The sequence below is a fragment of the Diospyros lotus genome, chromosome 4, assembly GCF_014633365.1.
Source record: "Diospyros lotus cultivar Yz01 chromosome 4, ASM1463336v1, whole genome shotgun sequence".
Lineage (NCBI taxonomy): Eukaryota > Viridiplantae > Streptophyta > Magnoliopsida > Ericales > Ebenaceae > Diospyros > Diospyros lotus.
In genome coordinates this window covers 16,346,305-16,363,551 of record NC_068341.1, presented here as the reverse complement: position 1 = coordinate 16,363,551, position 17,247 = coordinate 16,346,305, and the positions used below count along the sequence as shown (strand labels likewise).

General features: G+C 36.8%; 1 protein-coding gene across 2 annotated transcripts in view; it reads right to left on the bottom strand.

Moving 5' to 3' along the window:
• Positions 1–17,247, bottom strand: part of LOC127799221 (uncharacterized) — a 52,150-nt gene that overhangs the window by 1,423 nt on the left and 33,480 nt on the right. For both annotated transcript variants that reach the window (XM_052333041.1, XM_052333040.1), the window contains 6 exons: positions 14,801–14,980; positions 14,612–14,679; positions 14,452–14,503; positions 2,216–2,269; positions 2,038–2,130; positions 1,600–1,666 (listed from right to left, as the gene is read on the bottom strand). In XM_052333041.1, the coding sequence (XP_052189001.1) occupies positions 1,600–1,666; positions 2,038–2,130; positions 2,216–2,269; positions 14,452–14,503; positions 14,612–14,679; positions 14,801–14,980 (514 nt within the window). The remainder of the gene's footprint in view (positions 1–1,599; positions 1,667–2,037; positions 2,131–2,215; positions 2,270–14,451; positions 14,504–14,611; positions 14,680–14,800; positions 14,981–17,247) is intronic.

The window sequence follows — 17,247 nt, the reverse complement described above, 5'->3', positions numbered from 1 at the left end:
TGTAGTAAGCTCTCTTAGTTTTTATTTTTTCTTGTTCCTCTTCATTTCACCAATAAGACTTTGATTTTGGACTTTTCCCTTTTGACTTTCCTAGGAACATTTTTTTGCCATATTTTGAATAGCAGTAACCATTTCAATCTACATTTCATTAGTCTTTCCTTCTACAGTCTGATCTCTTTTGGCACACTTTTTCCTTGAAAACACTTTGTTTTTCACCATTTAAATCACATAATCTCTTGGGTTTTTGTCTCCATTTTTGGATATGAACATTGATGACCATAAGTCTATGTTGAGTGTTTGGGCATTCTCTCAATATAACTTTTGAATCCTTACAGCATAAGCAGTCCTCTTGTCTCATAAAAAAAGTTTATTTGGGTAGTTGATAAATTATTTTTATGTGTGATCAAGTGTTCATCCTGTTCTTAAACTTTGTGTTGGCTATGCTAATCTGATACGCCATGGCAAATTCAAACTAGCTTCACCCTTGTCATTTCTTTCTCCAAATCCATATTCTCCATGGACATCCCCTTTCCTTCTCTACTCAAATGATCATTTAAGTTACCTCCTATAACAATCTTCCCTTGTCCAGGTATTTCTTGTACCAACCCCCTAAAATCTCCCCAAAATTGTCTTTTATCTCCTCTCTTAATCAACTTGGGCGCATAGATGCTAAAGTTCATAGTCAGATTTTGTCAATATTTTATCCTTCTCTCCAACCCATCTAGTCTTTTGGAGACACAAAATATTATTCTTTCTTGTAATCATCACATCCACCTCTTCCGTGGATCTCCCTGTTAAAGTTCTGATATTCCATGATCTAATCTTTAAGCGATAATCCTAGGCTAACTTCTTTAATCATATCCATCCATGAAAATGTGGGAATCCTTGCAATTTAACTACATTCATCAATGCAACCCTAGCTCATTTTTCACTATACTCAAGCAACACAGTGGATCATTAAGAAAGTTATGCCCCAACATTTTGCTCATTTGTTTAAGATTCATATTTTTTTATCTGACCAGTTTTATGTTGACTGTTGGCTACCTGTAAATAGGAATCTACAGGCGGATTTTTCAAAATTGCAGGAATACATTCCATTTTTCTATGTCAATACAACAACAAAAATGAAAACTTCTAGGAATTTGTATGTAAAGCCAAGGTGTTCTTGGCTAGCTGTTAGCTTCCAGCCATGGTGTTACCATAGAAAAACCTTGTCTCTTTCTATGTAAAACCATGGACTTGCAAGCAACAAAAAAGAATCCACAAAAAAAAACCCCACAAATCACAAATGTTTGTTTCCAACTATGATGGAAAAGATAAAGTAGTTAACCCTACATGGTGGAATTAAAGCTTGATATTCATATATTATTGTTTTATGGTGGAAATGATAATGGGATTTATTTGTTCAAGGCAGGTATACATTATTAATTAATTTTTCAATTGGGAAAAACATTGCCCCAGAATAATAACTGATCTAAATGAAGACAATATAAAAAATATAACCTAGTGTGCAACAATACGGAAAACTTATTTATCATTCATTACTTTATTTATTTATTTTGGGGAGTAGGGGAAGAGGTACGGTGAAAGAAATGTTACCTCCAATTATGGCACAGACATTTGTCAAGAAGTGTAAAAATGAAACGTGTTCCTCAGTGAAAGTCACCTGTACCATGAATTATAAATAATTGAGAATAATTATGGCATGCAAGGTATTTACACAACAATACCCCAAAAAGAAAAAAGGGAAAGGAAAGGAAAGGTTGATATAATAAAATCCTTATCATTTTATGTTCTAAGTTATCATAACTCCCATTCTCTCCTGGCTTTTTGGCATGGTCACTCTTTTGGTCAGTAAATAAGCTGTATTAAATAAAATTATGGCATAAAAATAATGAGCCAAAATGAATGCCTTTGGATAAACTTTAATCACCCAAGGATGTGTCATATAAGATTGCCCAAAAATTGGGAGATGTCCAGCACATGCAACCCCAAAAGAAAAAAAAAAGAAAGAAATGGTGGCCAGAGGAAACCAACCTTGATAGGAGAAAGGTCATAAAAGAAGAAAATTCCTGGAAGGGACTGAAGCTGGCCAATTCGTGCACCCTTAAAATGTTCTGTTACAGAGAACTGTGGAACAAATGCTAATGATGTCAACCCAATATTATTAAATACATGATAGAAGCCAAGAACCAAAAATAGGCGATAACCAAACCTGATTTGACTGGATAGTGTGTCCGTTGACATCTGTGTACACAGTAGGTACCACCTGTAGAGCAAAATGTCGTACATAACCACTATACCTGAAGCTAAGTGTGAAATTACTTTCTTTCATATCCAAATTAAAAAACATGCTAAAAGCTCAAATGCCAATGTCAGGTTCTAGTCCCACCCCATTATTGCGATAACCTTTCAAAGCCATTTTCTATGCAAGTTGTTACCATTTGACAAATGAATTCTACATTATTACAAAAATTGTTGTAATGCAGCTCTTGTTTTTACCCTTTAATCTTAGTTAACGGTATCCTAAGAAATCACCATTTGAGTTAGTAGGATACTCTGATGTCGATTTTGTTGGTTCCAAAATGGATAAAAGGAGTACACTGGGAATATGTCAAGTACTAGTCTTGTGGTTTTCAAAGAAGCAAAATTCAGTAATACTATCAACTACCAGAGATAAATATATGGCAACAAATAATTGTTCTGTAGATTTTGCGGATGAGACAACTAAAAGATTTTTGGAATCAATTTCAATGATGTTTGCCCAGAGGGTACAACCCAAGATTTTCATTATAACAAAACAACTCCAAGGACTAATAATTCTACTTGAGTGCATGAGCAGCTTAAAAGAGTAATTTAAGTGATGTTTGCACAAACTCAAGTGGATAAGCTTCAACAATGCATCAAAGATTAAGGTTCATTGAGGTTTTGGAAATGAGAAACATTGAGCTCAAATGACATATCTTATCAAATCTCTCATCTTAAAATCTTGTTAAAAAAGGAATCATTTCATGAGCTTAACAAGACACATTTTTTCTTTTCAAATGAAAAAGCCTTTTTTACTCGAAGAAGAATTCAACATTTTTTGCAATTCAAACATATAAACGAATGAACTTTTTCTCAAATTCTTTCAACTCTTGTTTTCGAGCTTAAAATGAAAATAACTTTTCTGTTGAAGGCAGGAAATACAAAATATCTACTGCTCTACTGCCGTGTGGTGATAAGAAGAGATTGGAAGGTGGTAAAGGAGATAAGATGATAAGAAGATATTGGAAAAGTTTTTAAATTAAAGATGGTTGAGATGATAAAGAAGGGATAAGAAGTTAGAGATAAAATAGTTCCATAAAGATAGGATAGAACTATCACTTAAGTTTGAATCCTATCTCATCTATTGTATCATATTTGAATTTGTATTTTGTATTCCTATATTCTAGGAGCAAACCGGGCCTGCTCATGTATAAATACCTCATCTAAGTTCAAATACAAGTGTGAAAACAGTTTGTTTTGTTCACCTCCAATTATACTTTGAGTTTACCTACTTTAGGTCTTCTATTTGTTCATGGTATTAGAGCCACCAATCTAGTGGCCGAATATCCTATTTTTATTTCACCAAACAGTAGTTTTTAAGATGGCTAGCAATCCACCAACAAGTGAAACCTCCACTACTGGTCCTGCACCCACCAGAACCACACAAACTCCAGCTGCTCCTATTTCTCTAGACAGCCATACCCTTCAAATTACACAGCATAAGCTAAATGGGACTAATTTTCGGGAATGGTCTCAATTAGTTTTGTTAGTCGTTAAAGGGAAGGGAAAAGTGGGATATCTGACTGGTGGTACTCCTATGCCAGATCATGAAGCTGCTAATTATGAAGTCTGGGATGCTGAAAATTCAATTGTTATGGGTTGGCTCATTAATTCAAAGGAGCCAAATCTAGGCAAAACCTATCTTTTCTATAAAACAACCAAGGAAGTATGGGAAGCACTGCAAGCACTCTATTTAGATATAGAGAATACAACTCAATGTTTTGAAATCCAGTTGACCATTTGAACAACTAGACAAGGTGATCATTCAGTCACTGAGTACTATAACATGTTGATTGAATTATGGTAGGAAATGGATTTGTTTTATGATATTTGAAGAATTTCGGTAGAAACTTGAATGAAAACTACCATGATTTAATTCATTCAATGGTAATCGAACTTTATACACAAAGAGTCCTAAAAATAGTTAACTTTATCTCCTAGATACCAGCCCATCTATCTCCTAAATATTAGCTAACTTATCTCCTAGATATTCTCCTATAAAATAGAGAAAGATTACAACTCAATTTACAGCTAACATGATAATCTACAACTTTTAAATTCTGGAAACCTTCTTCTTCCATGAGATTATCTTCCAAGACTCCTAATGGATTACAACTTCTTCCAACATCCTCCCTCAAGCTGTGGAATAGATGCTCATCATTCCCAGCTTGCTTCTAAGGATTTCAAATCCTTGTTTTTGCATGGCTTTAGTTAAGATATTTGCCTCCTGATTTGCTGTAGGGATATACATCAGTTTTATGCCTCCTTCTTCTATCTCTTGCTTGACAAAGTGCCTGTCAATTCTGACATGTTTCATTCGGTCATGGTGAACCGGGTTGTTCACAATGTTATGGCTGATTGGCTATCACTATATAACACCTTAGATGATGACATAGGCATAGACAGGTCACTCATTAATTTTTCTAACCAAATTACCTCACAAATTCCTTGAGAAATGGCCCGGTATTCCGCTTCCGCACTGCTCCTCGCTACAATTGGCTGTTTTTTGCTCCTTCAGGTTACTAAATTGCCCCAAACTTTGGTGCAATACCCGGATATTGATCTACTATCTTCAATTGATCCGACCCAATTTGAGTCAGCAAAGCCAACAATCCTCCTGTCTTGATTTTTCTTGAATAACAGCCCTATCCCAGGTGTCCCTTTGAGGTATCTAAGAATGTGATAGACTGCCTCAAGATGTCTCTTGCTCGGTTGGTGCATATACTGACTGATAATGCTCATAGCATAGGCTATATCTGGCCTAGTGTGAGATAAATAAATCAGCTTTCCTACCAACCTTTGATACCTCTCTTTATCTACCAAATAGTCTCCATTCTTTTCCTTATTTTTCCAGTTTGGCTCTAGGGGAGTACTTGTTGGTTTGCAACCCATTTTTCCAGTTTCTTGTAGCAGGTCTAGAGTGTATTTTCTCTGAGATATAAATATGCCTTCACTGCTCCTAGCTACTTCCAATCCAAGGAAGTATCTTAATTCCCTTAAGTTCTTTACTTCAAACACTTGCCATAGCTGTTGCTTCAACCTCTCAATCTCCTGCAAATTGTCCCCTGTAATGATAATATCATCCACATATACTATCAAGATAGTTCTTTTTCCATTTTCTTCGACTTTAGTAAAGAGAGTGTGGTCAGCTTGGCCTTGCTTGTACCCGAGTGTGTATAAAGTATCACTAAACCTTTTGAACCAAGCTCTAGGAGATTGTTTAAGCCCATAGAGTGATTTCTTCAATTTACATACCTTTCCTTTAGTGCTGCCTTCTTCAAAACCTGGTGGAAGTCTCATGTAAATCTCTTCTTCCAGCTCTCCATTTAAAAACGCATTTTTTACATCTAGCTGGTGTAATCTCCAGTCTAGATTTACAGCCCAGGACAGTAACACCCGTATGGAGTTCAATTTCGCCACTGGTGCGAAGGTTTCATCATAATCTAGGCCATGGGTTTGGGTAAACCCTTGTGCAACAAGCCTTGCCTTGTATCGGTCAATTGACTCAATTGTTCCATCAGATCTATACTTTATAGTGAAGACCCACTTGCTTCCCACTGTTTTCTTTCCCTCTGGTAGCTTGGTCACTTCCCAGGTATTATTTTTCTCCAAAGCTGTCATTTCTTCCATAACAGCTCCCTTCCAGTTCTTATTTTGTAGAGCCTGATTAATATTTGTAGGAATAACCTCCTGATCTAGACTTGCAGTAAATGCTCGGTATAGAGGAGACAATTTTGAGTATCCCAAGTGATTTGAGATGGGATATTTTGTACAGGCTCTTACCCCTTTTCTTAGGGCAATTGGAATTCTAAGGTCATCTTCACCTCTGCTCTCGGTTGCCACCCTGCCTTCTTCAACATTTTCTGGACTTATTCCCAAGTCAAATGAATGTGTAGGCTGAGGATTCTGAGGTCTTCTTGAGTAAACCTGGAGAGGAGGTTTATTTTTAGCTTGATCTTCCCTACAGGTCTCAGTATTTTCTCCTTCCCTCCTTGGATGATTTGAGAGCGGATTGATAGAGTCAGTCTTTAGATTAGGATCATCCTGAGAATTCTCAGGTTTTTTGGATAGCTCACGAAGAGAATTGGGATAAGGATGACCAGATATAGGCAATAGAGTACTCCATATATCTTCTGGGTTGTTGGTACTTTCTTGAGGCTGATGGTGTTTGAAGAAAGGCTGAGACTCTAAGAAGGAGACATCACAGGAAACAATGAACTTTCTGTTAGTAGGATCATAACATTTATATCCTTGTTGAGTGGGAGAATACCCAACAAACACACATCTCGAAGCTTTAGGGTTTAGCTTAGATTGGTTTGGTTGTTTTTGGTGTATAAAGGCTGTACATCCAAACACTTTTAGAGACAGAGAATTGAGGACTCTAGAATGGTGAGGAAAGAAATCAATAAGGACGCTCAAGGGGGTTTGGAACTTCAGAATTTTTGAGGGTAGCCTATTGATGAGATAGGCGGATGTCAGGACAGCTTCCCCCCAATAGTTGTTAGGAACTGATCTAGAAAACATCAAAGCCCTGGCTGTTTCAAGAAGATGCCGGTTTTTTCTTTCTGCAATCCCATTTTGCTGAGGATTGTAAGGACATGAGCTTTGGTGAATAATACCATGCTCGTTTAGGTATTAATTGAATTCGTTTGAAAAATATTCTCGGCCATTGTCTGTTCTTAGAACATGAATGAAGGTTTGGAAAACATTTAAGACCATTTGATGAAACCTTTTGAATACAAGATAGGTTTTAGATTTGTCTTTCATAAGGAAAACCCAATACATTATTGTATAATCATCAATAAAAGTGATGAACCACTGGGTATTTGTTATGTTGGATATCCTAGTTGGTCCCCAAATGTCACTATGAATCAAGTGAAATGGTTTAGATGGTTTGTAAGCATGTTTAGGATGAGAACTCTTAGTTTGCTTTGCAAGGATACAATCCTCACAATTGAAGTCTGAAGTTTATTTCTGGGAAGATCTGGATACAAAAACTTGAGATATTCTAAGCTAGGATGCCCTAATCTTTGATGCAATAACATCAATTCTGACTCTGAAACTGAAGCTAACATGTTTTGAAAAAATAACCTAGACTCTGTAGGAGATTCAAGCTGATTTATTTGATATAATCCCCTTCTTTCCTCAGCCTTGCCAATCATCATCCCCGAGGATATGTCCTGAAAAACACAATAAGAGGAGAAAAAGGTTACTGAGCAATTCCTTTCTGAAGTTAATTTGCTTACTGATATCAGGTTGCATCTCAAATTTGGTACATAGAGTACCGTATCTAAGCTTAAGCCTGATATGTAAGCCTTTCCCTTTCCTTGGGCTGAGGATTTCGGACCGTCAGCTAGCAGAACTATTATTTCTTGTTCCACAGGTTCAAAATTAGATAAGGTTTCTAGGGATCCTGTCATATGGTCAGTAGCTCCCGTATCTACAATCCAACAATTAGTATACGATCTTTTAGATGGGAGAGAGTAGCATATATTACCTTGCCTTGCCAAAGGCATCTCAAGATTATTTGTTACTTTCGAACACCCTTTTCCTTTAGAATGATTCAGTAATTGCCGAAGAGCCTCTAACTGATCGTCTGTAAAAGTAGGCATATTTGAGTTACTTTTCTCTGTTTCTGCAACATATGCAGATTGACCACCTTTCCGTTGATTCTTTGGTTTCCACGAAGCTGGCTTTCCATGTATCTTCCAACAGGTTTCCCTAGTATGATAGGGTTTATTGCAATGGTCACACCACTGTTTTTCTCTCTGTATTTCACCTTTTGTGGAGGTAGATGCCTTTCCTCGTGACATACTCAATGCTGAGTATCCTTCGTTTCCTGCATGTCCAGCATAAGGTAGCATCACTCGTTTCCTACTTTCTTCTCTTCTTACTTCAGCAAACACTTCTTTTAGAGATGGGAATGGTTTAGTACCAAGCAACCTGCCCCTTACTTCATTTAGATCCGAATTTAGGCCATATAGAAAATCAAATACTCTCTCTTTTTCCATCATTTTATCATACTTCATTCCATTAGTTGGACACTCCCAAATGATCTCATAAAAGAGATCCATCTCTTGCCACAATTCAACTAAGGTATTATAATACTCAGTGACCGAGTTATAACCTTGCTTTGTGGTTCGGATAGTGGATCGGACTTGAAAACTTTGTGCTGTGTTCTCAAGATCCGAATATATCTCCTTGACAACCTTCCAAATCTCGCTCGCCGTCTTATAGAACAAGTATGTCCTACCAATCTTTGGCTCCATGGAGTTTATTAGCCATGCTATGACTATGGCATTTTCTGCTTCCTAGACTCCATAAGTTGTTGCTCCTGCACTCGGTTTTTCTATCCTTCCGGTCAGATAGCCCATCTTACCTTTCCCTTTAACCATAAGCATAACTGATTGGGACCATTCATGAAAATTGGTTCCATTGAGCTTATGCACGGTTATTTGGAGAGTATGGTTATCGAGAGCGGTTGTAGAGACTGGAATCTGATGATTCCTAACTTGGGAGGGAGAATCAGAGGCTGAACTCTCACTTGGTGTAGAGTTCTCGGCCATCGTGATGATAGATGAGTTCTAGTTGAAGTAGAACTTCTGATATAATGCCACAAATCGTGGCTCTGATACCATGAAGAATTTCAGTAGAAACTTGAATGAAAACTACCATGATTTAATTCATTCAATAGTAATCGAACTTTATACACAAAGAGTCCTAAAAATAGTTAACTTTATCTCCTAGATACCAGCCCATCTATCTCCTAAATATTAGCTAACTTATCTCCTAGATATTCTCCTATAAAATAGGGAAAGATTACAACTCAATTTACAGCTAACATGATAATCTACAACTTTTAAATTCTGGAAACCTTCTTCTTCCGTGAGATTACCTTCCAAGACTCCTAATGGATTACAACTTCTTCCAACAATATTCAATGGGAGTGCATTGAAAATGGAGTTAAATATAATAAAATAGTGGAGAAAGAACGAGTGTTCGATTTTCTTCACGGCCTCAATTTTGACCTAGATGAAGTTAGAGGAAGACTATTGGGAACTAAACCATTCCCATCGATCCAGCAGGCATTTGTAGAGGTAAGAAGGGAGGAAAGCTACAAGAAGGTAATGATGAACTCTTTTTCTACAAGTGAAATAACACTTAGAATTCAGCCCTTGCTACTTCTAAACTAAAAACAGTACCAATGCGTGGTGAATCACAATGTGAGAAACAGTGGTGTGATCATTGTCATAAACCCTATCATACTAGAGATACTTGTTGGAAAATTAATGGGAAACCAGCACACTGGAAGGGAAAAAATCAAAAGAAGATGACTCAGGCAGCCTATGCAGTAGAGGCTAAAGGGTAAAATTATGAACCTCACCCTAACAATGGATCAATTGGAGCTACTCCAGCAGGTATTGAATTAGACAAAGGTCACTAAGCCATCTGATTTAGCTAAATCTCCTAAACCAACCATGTCACTTGCCAAACAAGGTACTTCCTATCAATGTTTCTACTCAAAAACATCCACAAATGATTGGATTGTAGATACAAGAGCTTTAGATCATATGACAGGTTTATTACATGAATTATCAACCTATAAAATGTGTGATAGGGCTATAACTATGACAATGGCAGATAGGGCAGTATCCTATGCTAGGAGAAGGATCAGTATATATAGCCGACTTGCATTTAAAATCTGTTTTATATGTGCCTAATTTGAAGTGTAATTTATTGTCCATTAGTAAGCTAACAAAGGATATGCACTGTAAAGTGACATTTCTTCCATCTCACTGTGTTTTTCAGGACCTTCAGGACCTAACTTCGAGGAAGATGATTGGCAATGCTGAGGGAAATGAAGGTCTTTATTATGTTCACGGAGCAGCCTATACTCCCACCTCATCTAGGTTTGTGAGAATGAAATAATTTCATTCATATCTTACACAACAATATAGCCCTAGTTATAGGGTTGAGGAATTACAACATATGAAAGATCACAATAGTTAAAATTAGAAAAGATTGCCTATACTAAGTTGAGGAAAGTATCCTAAACTGATTTTAACAATTTATAAAAACCAAAGACGAGTGTAGCGGATATGAGGATGCTAAGATGGATGTGCGGCCATACAAGAAACGATAAAATTAGAAATGAGGTTATTCGTAAAAAGGTAGGAGTAGTGCCAATCGAGGAGAAGATGAGAGAGACTAGACTAAGATGGTTTGGTCATGTGAGAAGGAGATCAAGAGACGCTCTTGTGAGGAGAGTTGGTGAAATAGAATAATTAGTCAAAAAAAGAGGTAGAGGCAGACCCAAGAAAACTTTGAGAGAGACATTAAAGTTTGATATGAAGTGTATAGATCTAAATGAAGATATGACAAAAGACAGAAATACATGGAAGCCTAGAATTCATGTAGCCGACCCCACATAGTGGGATAAAGGCTAGATATGTTGTATAAAAACCAAAAATTAGATCACCTTCAAATCCTAGAATGGATAATTAGTCAACCTTCCATATGATTTCCTTTGTGTATCCTACGGGAATCAACACTCCCCCTCAAGCTAGTGAATGGATATCTATCATTCCCAGCTTACATACCAAGTCTTCAAACCTTCTAACAGTCAGCCCCTTTGCCAATAGATTAGCTAATTGTTTTTCCGAAGGAATATAGGATATATGAATCAGACTTGCTTACAACTTCTCCTTTATAAAATGTCAGCCTATCTTTATATGTTTTGTCATGTCATGTTACACAGGATTATGCCAATATAATGGTCAATTGATTATCACAAAATAACTTGATTGGTCCATTGGTGATAACTCTTAGATCCTCTAGAACAATCTTTAGCTATAACAATTCACATAGACCGAGTGCCATGGCCCTAAATTCTTCTTCAACACTAGATCTAGCCGTAATACTCTACTTCTTACTTCGCCAAAATACCGAATTCCCTCCTAGGAACACATAATAACCAGTTGTAGACTGTCTACCAGCTAGGGAGCCTGCATAGGCAGCATCTGTGTACCTTCTAATATCCAAATCATTTTCTAACTTGAACAAAATTCCCTTGCCCGGTGTTGTTTTTAGATAGCATAGGATCCTCCTCACTGCCTGCATGTGTTCCTTAGTTGAACTATATATGAATTGACTTACCAGGCTAACAAGAAATGCAATGTTTGGTCTGGTATGTGAGAGATAGATCAAACGACCTACCAATCTCTGATATCTCCCCCTGTCCATCGACTAACTGTTAGGATTTTCTCCCAACTTGATGTTAGGCTCTATAGGGGTGCTAGCTCCTTTGCCTCCTAGCAAGCCTGTTTCCTTTAACAAATCTAGGATATACTTGCATTGGGACAAAAAATACCCACCTTAGAATATGCCACTTCTATTCCCATAAAGTACTTAACTATACAAAGATCCTTAATCTCAAAAATTCTGGCCAGACTTAAGGACTTTCTGTTATTCAATATATATCATCCACATAAACCACTAAAGCTGTCACCTTCTCCTTCATTGAGTTCTTAATGAATAGTGCATGATCTCCCCTGCTTTGGTGATATCCCAACAATCTTGTTGAGGCTTAATGATGTTGGAGGTCTTCGATGGTTGAAGATGATGTTGTTATCGCTTCTGATAGTCTGCATATTGTTGTTTTAATGATTTTCTGAAAGTTTCTAGGGCAGCGAAGATTTCTAACAGCTTTTAATTTCTGTCAGAAATTCTCAACTCCAAGAACTCAAGAAAACTGATGGTTGCTACTAGGAAACTAGATGCTCTGATGAATTCGTTGGCTTTGTTGAGGATGATTTGGTGATGTGGAACTGACGAAAGTCAATGAAAACTCAGAATCAAGTTTTGTTTTGATACCAAATTTGATGCAGGATAGTGGGAAAAATAGCTGAAAACAGAGAAGAAAAAGAAGAGAATGTAAAGACGAAGCAGCAGCTTGAGAAAGTGAAGAAGCGGGGAGAGGATTTCCAAGGGAAGAAAATCAATAATATTCAATCATCAAGTCTCCAAAAAAAAGGTTACATTATGTTGCACATTTATAGGCAATTAAAAGATAACCTCTCTAAAATATAACATCGAATCAAAATCAAATATAACCCTATCTAATCCCTAAATCAAATAAAATTCAAAAAAAATTCCATCATCTAAGTAACTATTATAAATCAAAACAGAATAAGATAAAACCTAATCCAAATCTTATTTTTAAAATCAAAATCAAAATAAAATATCCCTATCAATCATACACACAAAATAGCCATTGCTGGAACCCTTTTAAAGGGTTGTTGGGCTATAAATAATCTCTCATAAAGAACAAGCAATTGGAAGTGTACTAAAAGCTTACACTCTCAAAGAAGCAAGTCGAGTCTCATCAAAGAAAAAAGGAACAAGAAGCTCTTTCTCAAAGCTGTAAAGATCCTCTCGAAGAAAAGGCTTCTTTCACCCAAGCTATAAAGTATTTATTTTTTTTCTCTCATACAATTGTGACTGTTCCTTGAAGAAGTTTCATCATTGTTTATTTGTCCAAATGTGGACAAACTTGTAAACCTTTGTATTCAAACTATTGTTGTGGTGATTTTGCTACCTTGAGCCTGATCAAATCTAGAACAAGTTTCCGAGATGATGAGAAAAACCTCAGTAAGATCAACAGTGGAACACTAGGTGAGTTTGCCTTGTAGAGTAGAGGTAGGTGCAGTTGGCAGCAAACCACTAGAATTATCTCTGTATTGTTGTGCTCTAATTTTTCATTCAATCTTTTAGTTTATATACACAACAAATTAGAAGGATTCAAAGTAGAAATTAAAAGCATTAAAAAGTTCTTAATAAGTCAATTCACTGAGTTGTGGAAACAAACTCTTTGCAAAGCAAGGGTAAGATTGTGTACAAAAATGATCTTCCCCGACGCTAGCAAAGCAAGGAGCCTCATGCATTGAGGATGCCCTTTACTCAATTCACCACTCTCTTGTGTCAAACCACAAATTAAGGGACCAACATCTTGTACAACAATTTAAGTTTCTTGAATTACAAGAAAACAAGGGAGCATTAATAGCAAAGTTACCATTGAGCATTAACATAAACCATAATAAGAGAATATATGAACAAAATTGAGGGGGAAACATTGCCACTATCATTGCTCTCAGAAAAGTATACAGAGCTGTCAGATCCTTGAATCTAATTCTCGACCGAATTGGCGAGAATTGGGAAGGGATTAGGGGGAAATGTAGCAAGAGAAAACAGAACAGGGAATGATAGAGGGAAAGATCGAGAGAAGGGAGAGAGAATTTGGAAGTGGGAAATCAGAAATATCTCAAATGTACTAATCAATGCCCTTGAATTAGCTGGATCAGTTGTTATGTACTGATCCTAGCCACCGAGAATGGCACCAAAAGGCAGCGAAAATCAAATGTGTACAACTGCCCAAGCTACTATCTGAGTACAATCAACCACAGCCATAACTACCAATACAAAGTATAACCCCCTATAACAGTAGGTACATGAGAAGAGCCTGCAAAATCAATAAGGTTTTCAAAACTATGCTCATGAATACCATTCTCTACAACCATTTCCAGATACCACAGCGAGATGTGATCTTAGCCAAGGATTATACCAAGTCCAACACGGTCTCTCAATCTTCACCAACCATCTCTAGGCCATATGATGACTTCAAGAATAGCTCTTTGACCATTAAACAAGCCAAGACTAGTGTCCCCACAGCAGGGTCAAGCTCGTTTACAACTCAACCTCCTCCTAGGGACAAAACATCAACAAAAAGCTCTAGCATTTTTGTATCACTTCTACATTCATATTCCCTCCCTCATTTGGTTAAACATACTTCTCTTTTTTCCCTACACTACAAAACTCAAGTCTTCAAAGTTCAGCTAGGTCTTAGAAGGATAAAGTACCTCACTCCTACTTTGTTTATGAAACCACTGGTTTCAAAAGACATCAGGAAAGGACAGAACGAAATAAATATGCCATGGAGTATCTGTTTTAAAGAGAAAAAGAAAAAAGGCCACATATACCACATAATCTGAGGAGAGTTCAATGCTTCTACAGTTAGCAGAGTACCATGGGAAAAAAAAATGAGAGAGATATAATACAGCTATAGAGGCACCCATCTAGAATGCTGACCTTGATAAAATATTGATACATCCCACTTGGAGACTGTTGTGTCCAACGCACACTGCAAGTTAAAGCCATAAGAAAGAAGAAACAGGTCCCAACATGTGAATATAATAAAAAAACTGGGCATATACACCAACTGAACACTCAAATTATGATGGAATAATACCCATCAAGAGGATTCACAACGCCAGGGAAATAGTCTCCAAAAGCTAACCTATTGATAGTGTGACTTAACTGTATCACAAAAAAAACAATCAAATAAAAGATGGGAAAGTTATTGACTTACATATGTTGCAATACTAAGAATAAATGTACACATCTCTTAATAGTATATGGCAGCATGGCTGTAACTTACATTAAAACTATCCATCTGAAAAGCTAGCAGATCATGCACGTGGACACCTGATTGATGAAAACTTTTGCCAGGTGCAAAATGGAAATTTCCAGCCACCTTATTAACCTCCAAGAACCCATATACATTACATCCTTCACCTTCTTCAGCTTTGATCTTGTCAAGAAATCCTTCTCTTTTGCACTAAACATCAAGTGCCAAATTAAAGAACTCTATAACATCATCAAGTCAAAATCATGGAAAATGTAGCAAACATGTACAGAAAAATCAAGGGACAGTAATGGCCAGTCCATAATGTCAATGATAAGGAAGAAAAGGTCAATCATCACTTTCAAAGGTATTGCGTCAGAACAATATTAATAAACATGCCATAAACTGCAGTAAAAATAAAAAATCACAAGAAATCTGGGGCTTATTGCCCATAACATACTAGTTTACGGTAACATACATCCAGAGCCAATTCAAAAGCATGGGGGGTGTCTGTGCAAATGATCTGAATGACAGAGGGTTTGAGTGCAATTTACCCTATAAGTAAACACTTGTCATTGCAGCTGTACCACCTACAAGCCAAGGTCAACATTAAGGTACATTTTGTATTCTTTTTAACAATTATTAATGAATCTTTTCCTTGACTGCATAGAAAAAGTTTAAGCTCCCTTCAATCATAGGACTCTCAAATTAATAAGCAAAAAGGCTTAACCTTTTTTTATTGGTACTATCATTTAAGAGACATACACTGTTTTTAAGTTATTTAAGCCACAGAACCCTCTCTCTGACTAGCTTTAACACAAAAAATACAAGGTTGTGCACAAGGCTGCCGCATTGCAAGCTCTCGGAAAGGTCAATTATATGCAGCTAGCAAAGAGACTGGTAAAGACTTTATGTGGCCATATCATACTAGAACATAGCACTGTAGGCCAGATAGAGAAAGCTGTCATTTCATCTTAAGCAGCACAACACATAAACCTTATTAGTAAAAAACTAAGCCAAATGAAAATGACATAAATAGAAGGGGCTATAAAGGTGGACTGCTCTATATTCTGCAACAGCACAGGATGCCTGAAGCAATCTCCTTCCACGGAAGATGACAGCAAATTTGCCAGCTCTAAATAATGGATGAGCAATAACCTCAGTCTTAACAAGTGTAACACTTGTCTGTATCCTGGGATATTTCTCATATTCAGAAGCTTTATAGTAAGTGGCTAGCACTAGAAAGAGTTGCAGGCAAGTACTCTATACTTGTACTACATTAGTGCACCGTTACTTCCTGGTATATTTCTCATATTCAGATGCTTGTTCACTTAAACCACGCAATGTACTCTATACTTGTACTGCACGGTTACTTCCTGTATATAATTGACTCAACAGTATCAATAAGAAACATACAATCTTGTTGTCTCGTGTGATTTGGTTTATGAATTCTATACATTTCATTTCTGTTTCATTTGTTCTTGTTTAATCCTATCTATCTGTGTGTGCGCTTATGTTTCCAATCATAAAATAAGTGCATTCTAGTGCTCCCGGGCTAACATACATGTACACTATTCTAACACACCCCCTCAAGTTGGGGCATATAGGTCATATGCACCAAATTGTTACAAATGAAACCAATGCGAGAATCTTTGAGAAACTTAGTAAAGATATCAGCCAGTTGGTCAGCTAAGTTGACAAAACTGGTAGCAATACATCTGGACAAAATTTTTTCTCTTATAAAGTGACAATCAATTTCAATGTGTTTGATTATCTCATGGAAAACTGGATTAGTGTCAATATACAACGCCGCTTGATTATCACAAATTAACTTCATTTGCACCACCTCTCTATACTTTAATTCTTGAAATAATTGCCTCAACCGTATAAGTTCACACGTTGCTAAAGCCATAGCATGATATTCAACTTCTGCACTTAACTTGGCAACAACATCTTGTTTCTTACTCTTCCAGAATACCAGATTGCCACCAATGAGGATACAGTACCCTGAAGTAGAGCGTCTATTTAAAGGAGACGCTACCCAGTTTGCATCAAAATAACCAATCACTTGAGGATGCCCCTTATCTTCATACAATAGTCCTTGGCCTGGTGCTCCTTTGATATATCTAAGGATGCGAATCACAACATCCCAATGACTATCACACGGAGACAATAGGAACTAGCTAATTACACTCACAACAAAATAAATGCCTGGCCGAGTGATAGTGAGATAGTAGTTTAGCTTTCCAACAAATCTTCGGTACCTTCCAAGATCTGCTAAAGGCTCCCCTTGTCTGGGAATGAGTTTAACATTTGGGTCCATGGGCGTATCAATAGGTCTGCAATCTAACATGCCTGTTTCTTCAAGAATATCTAAAACATATTTCCTTTGCAAGATGACAACACCATTATTAGATTGAGCTACCTCAATTCCAAGAAAATACTTAAATCTACCCAAATCTTTAGTCTAGAAATGATTA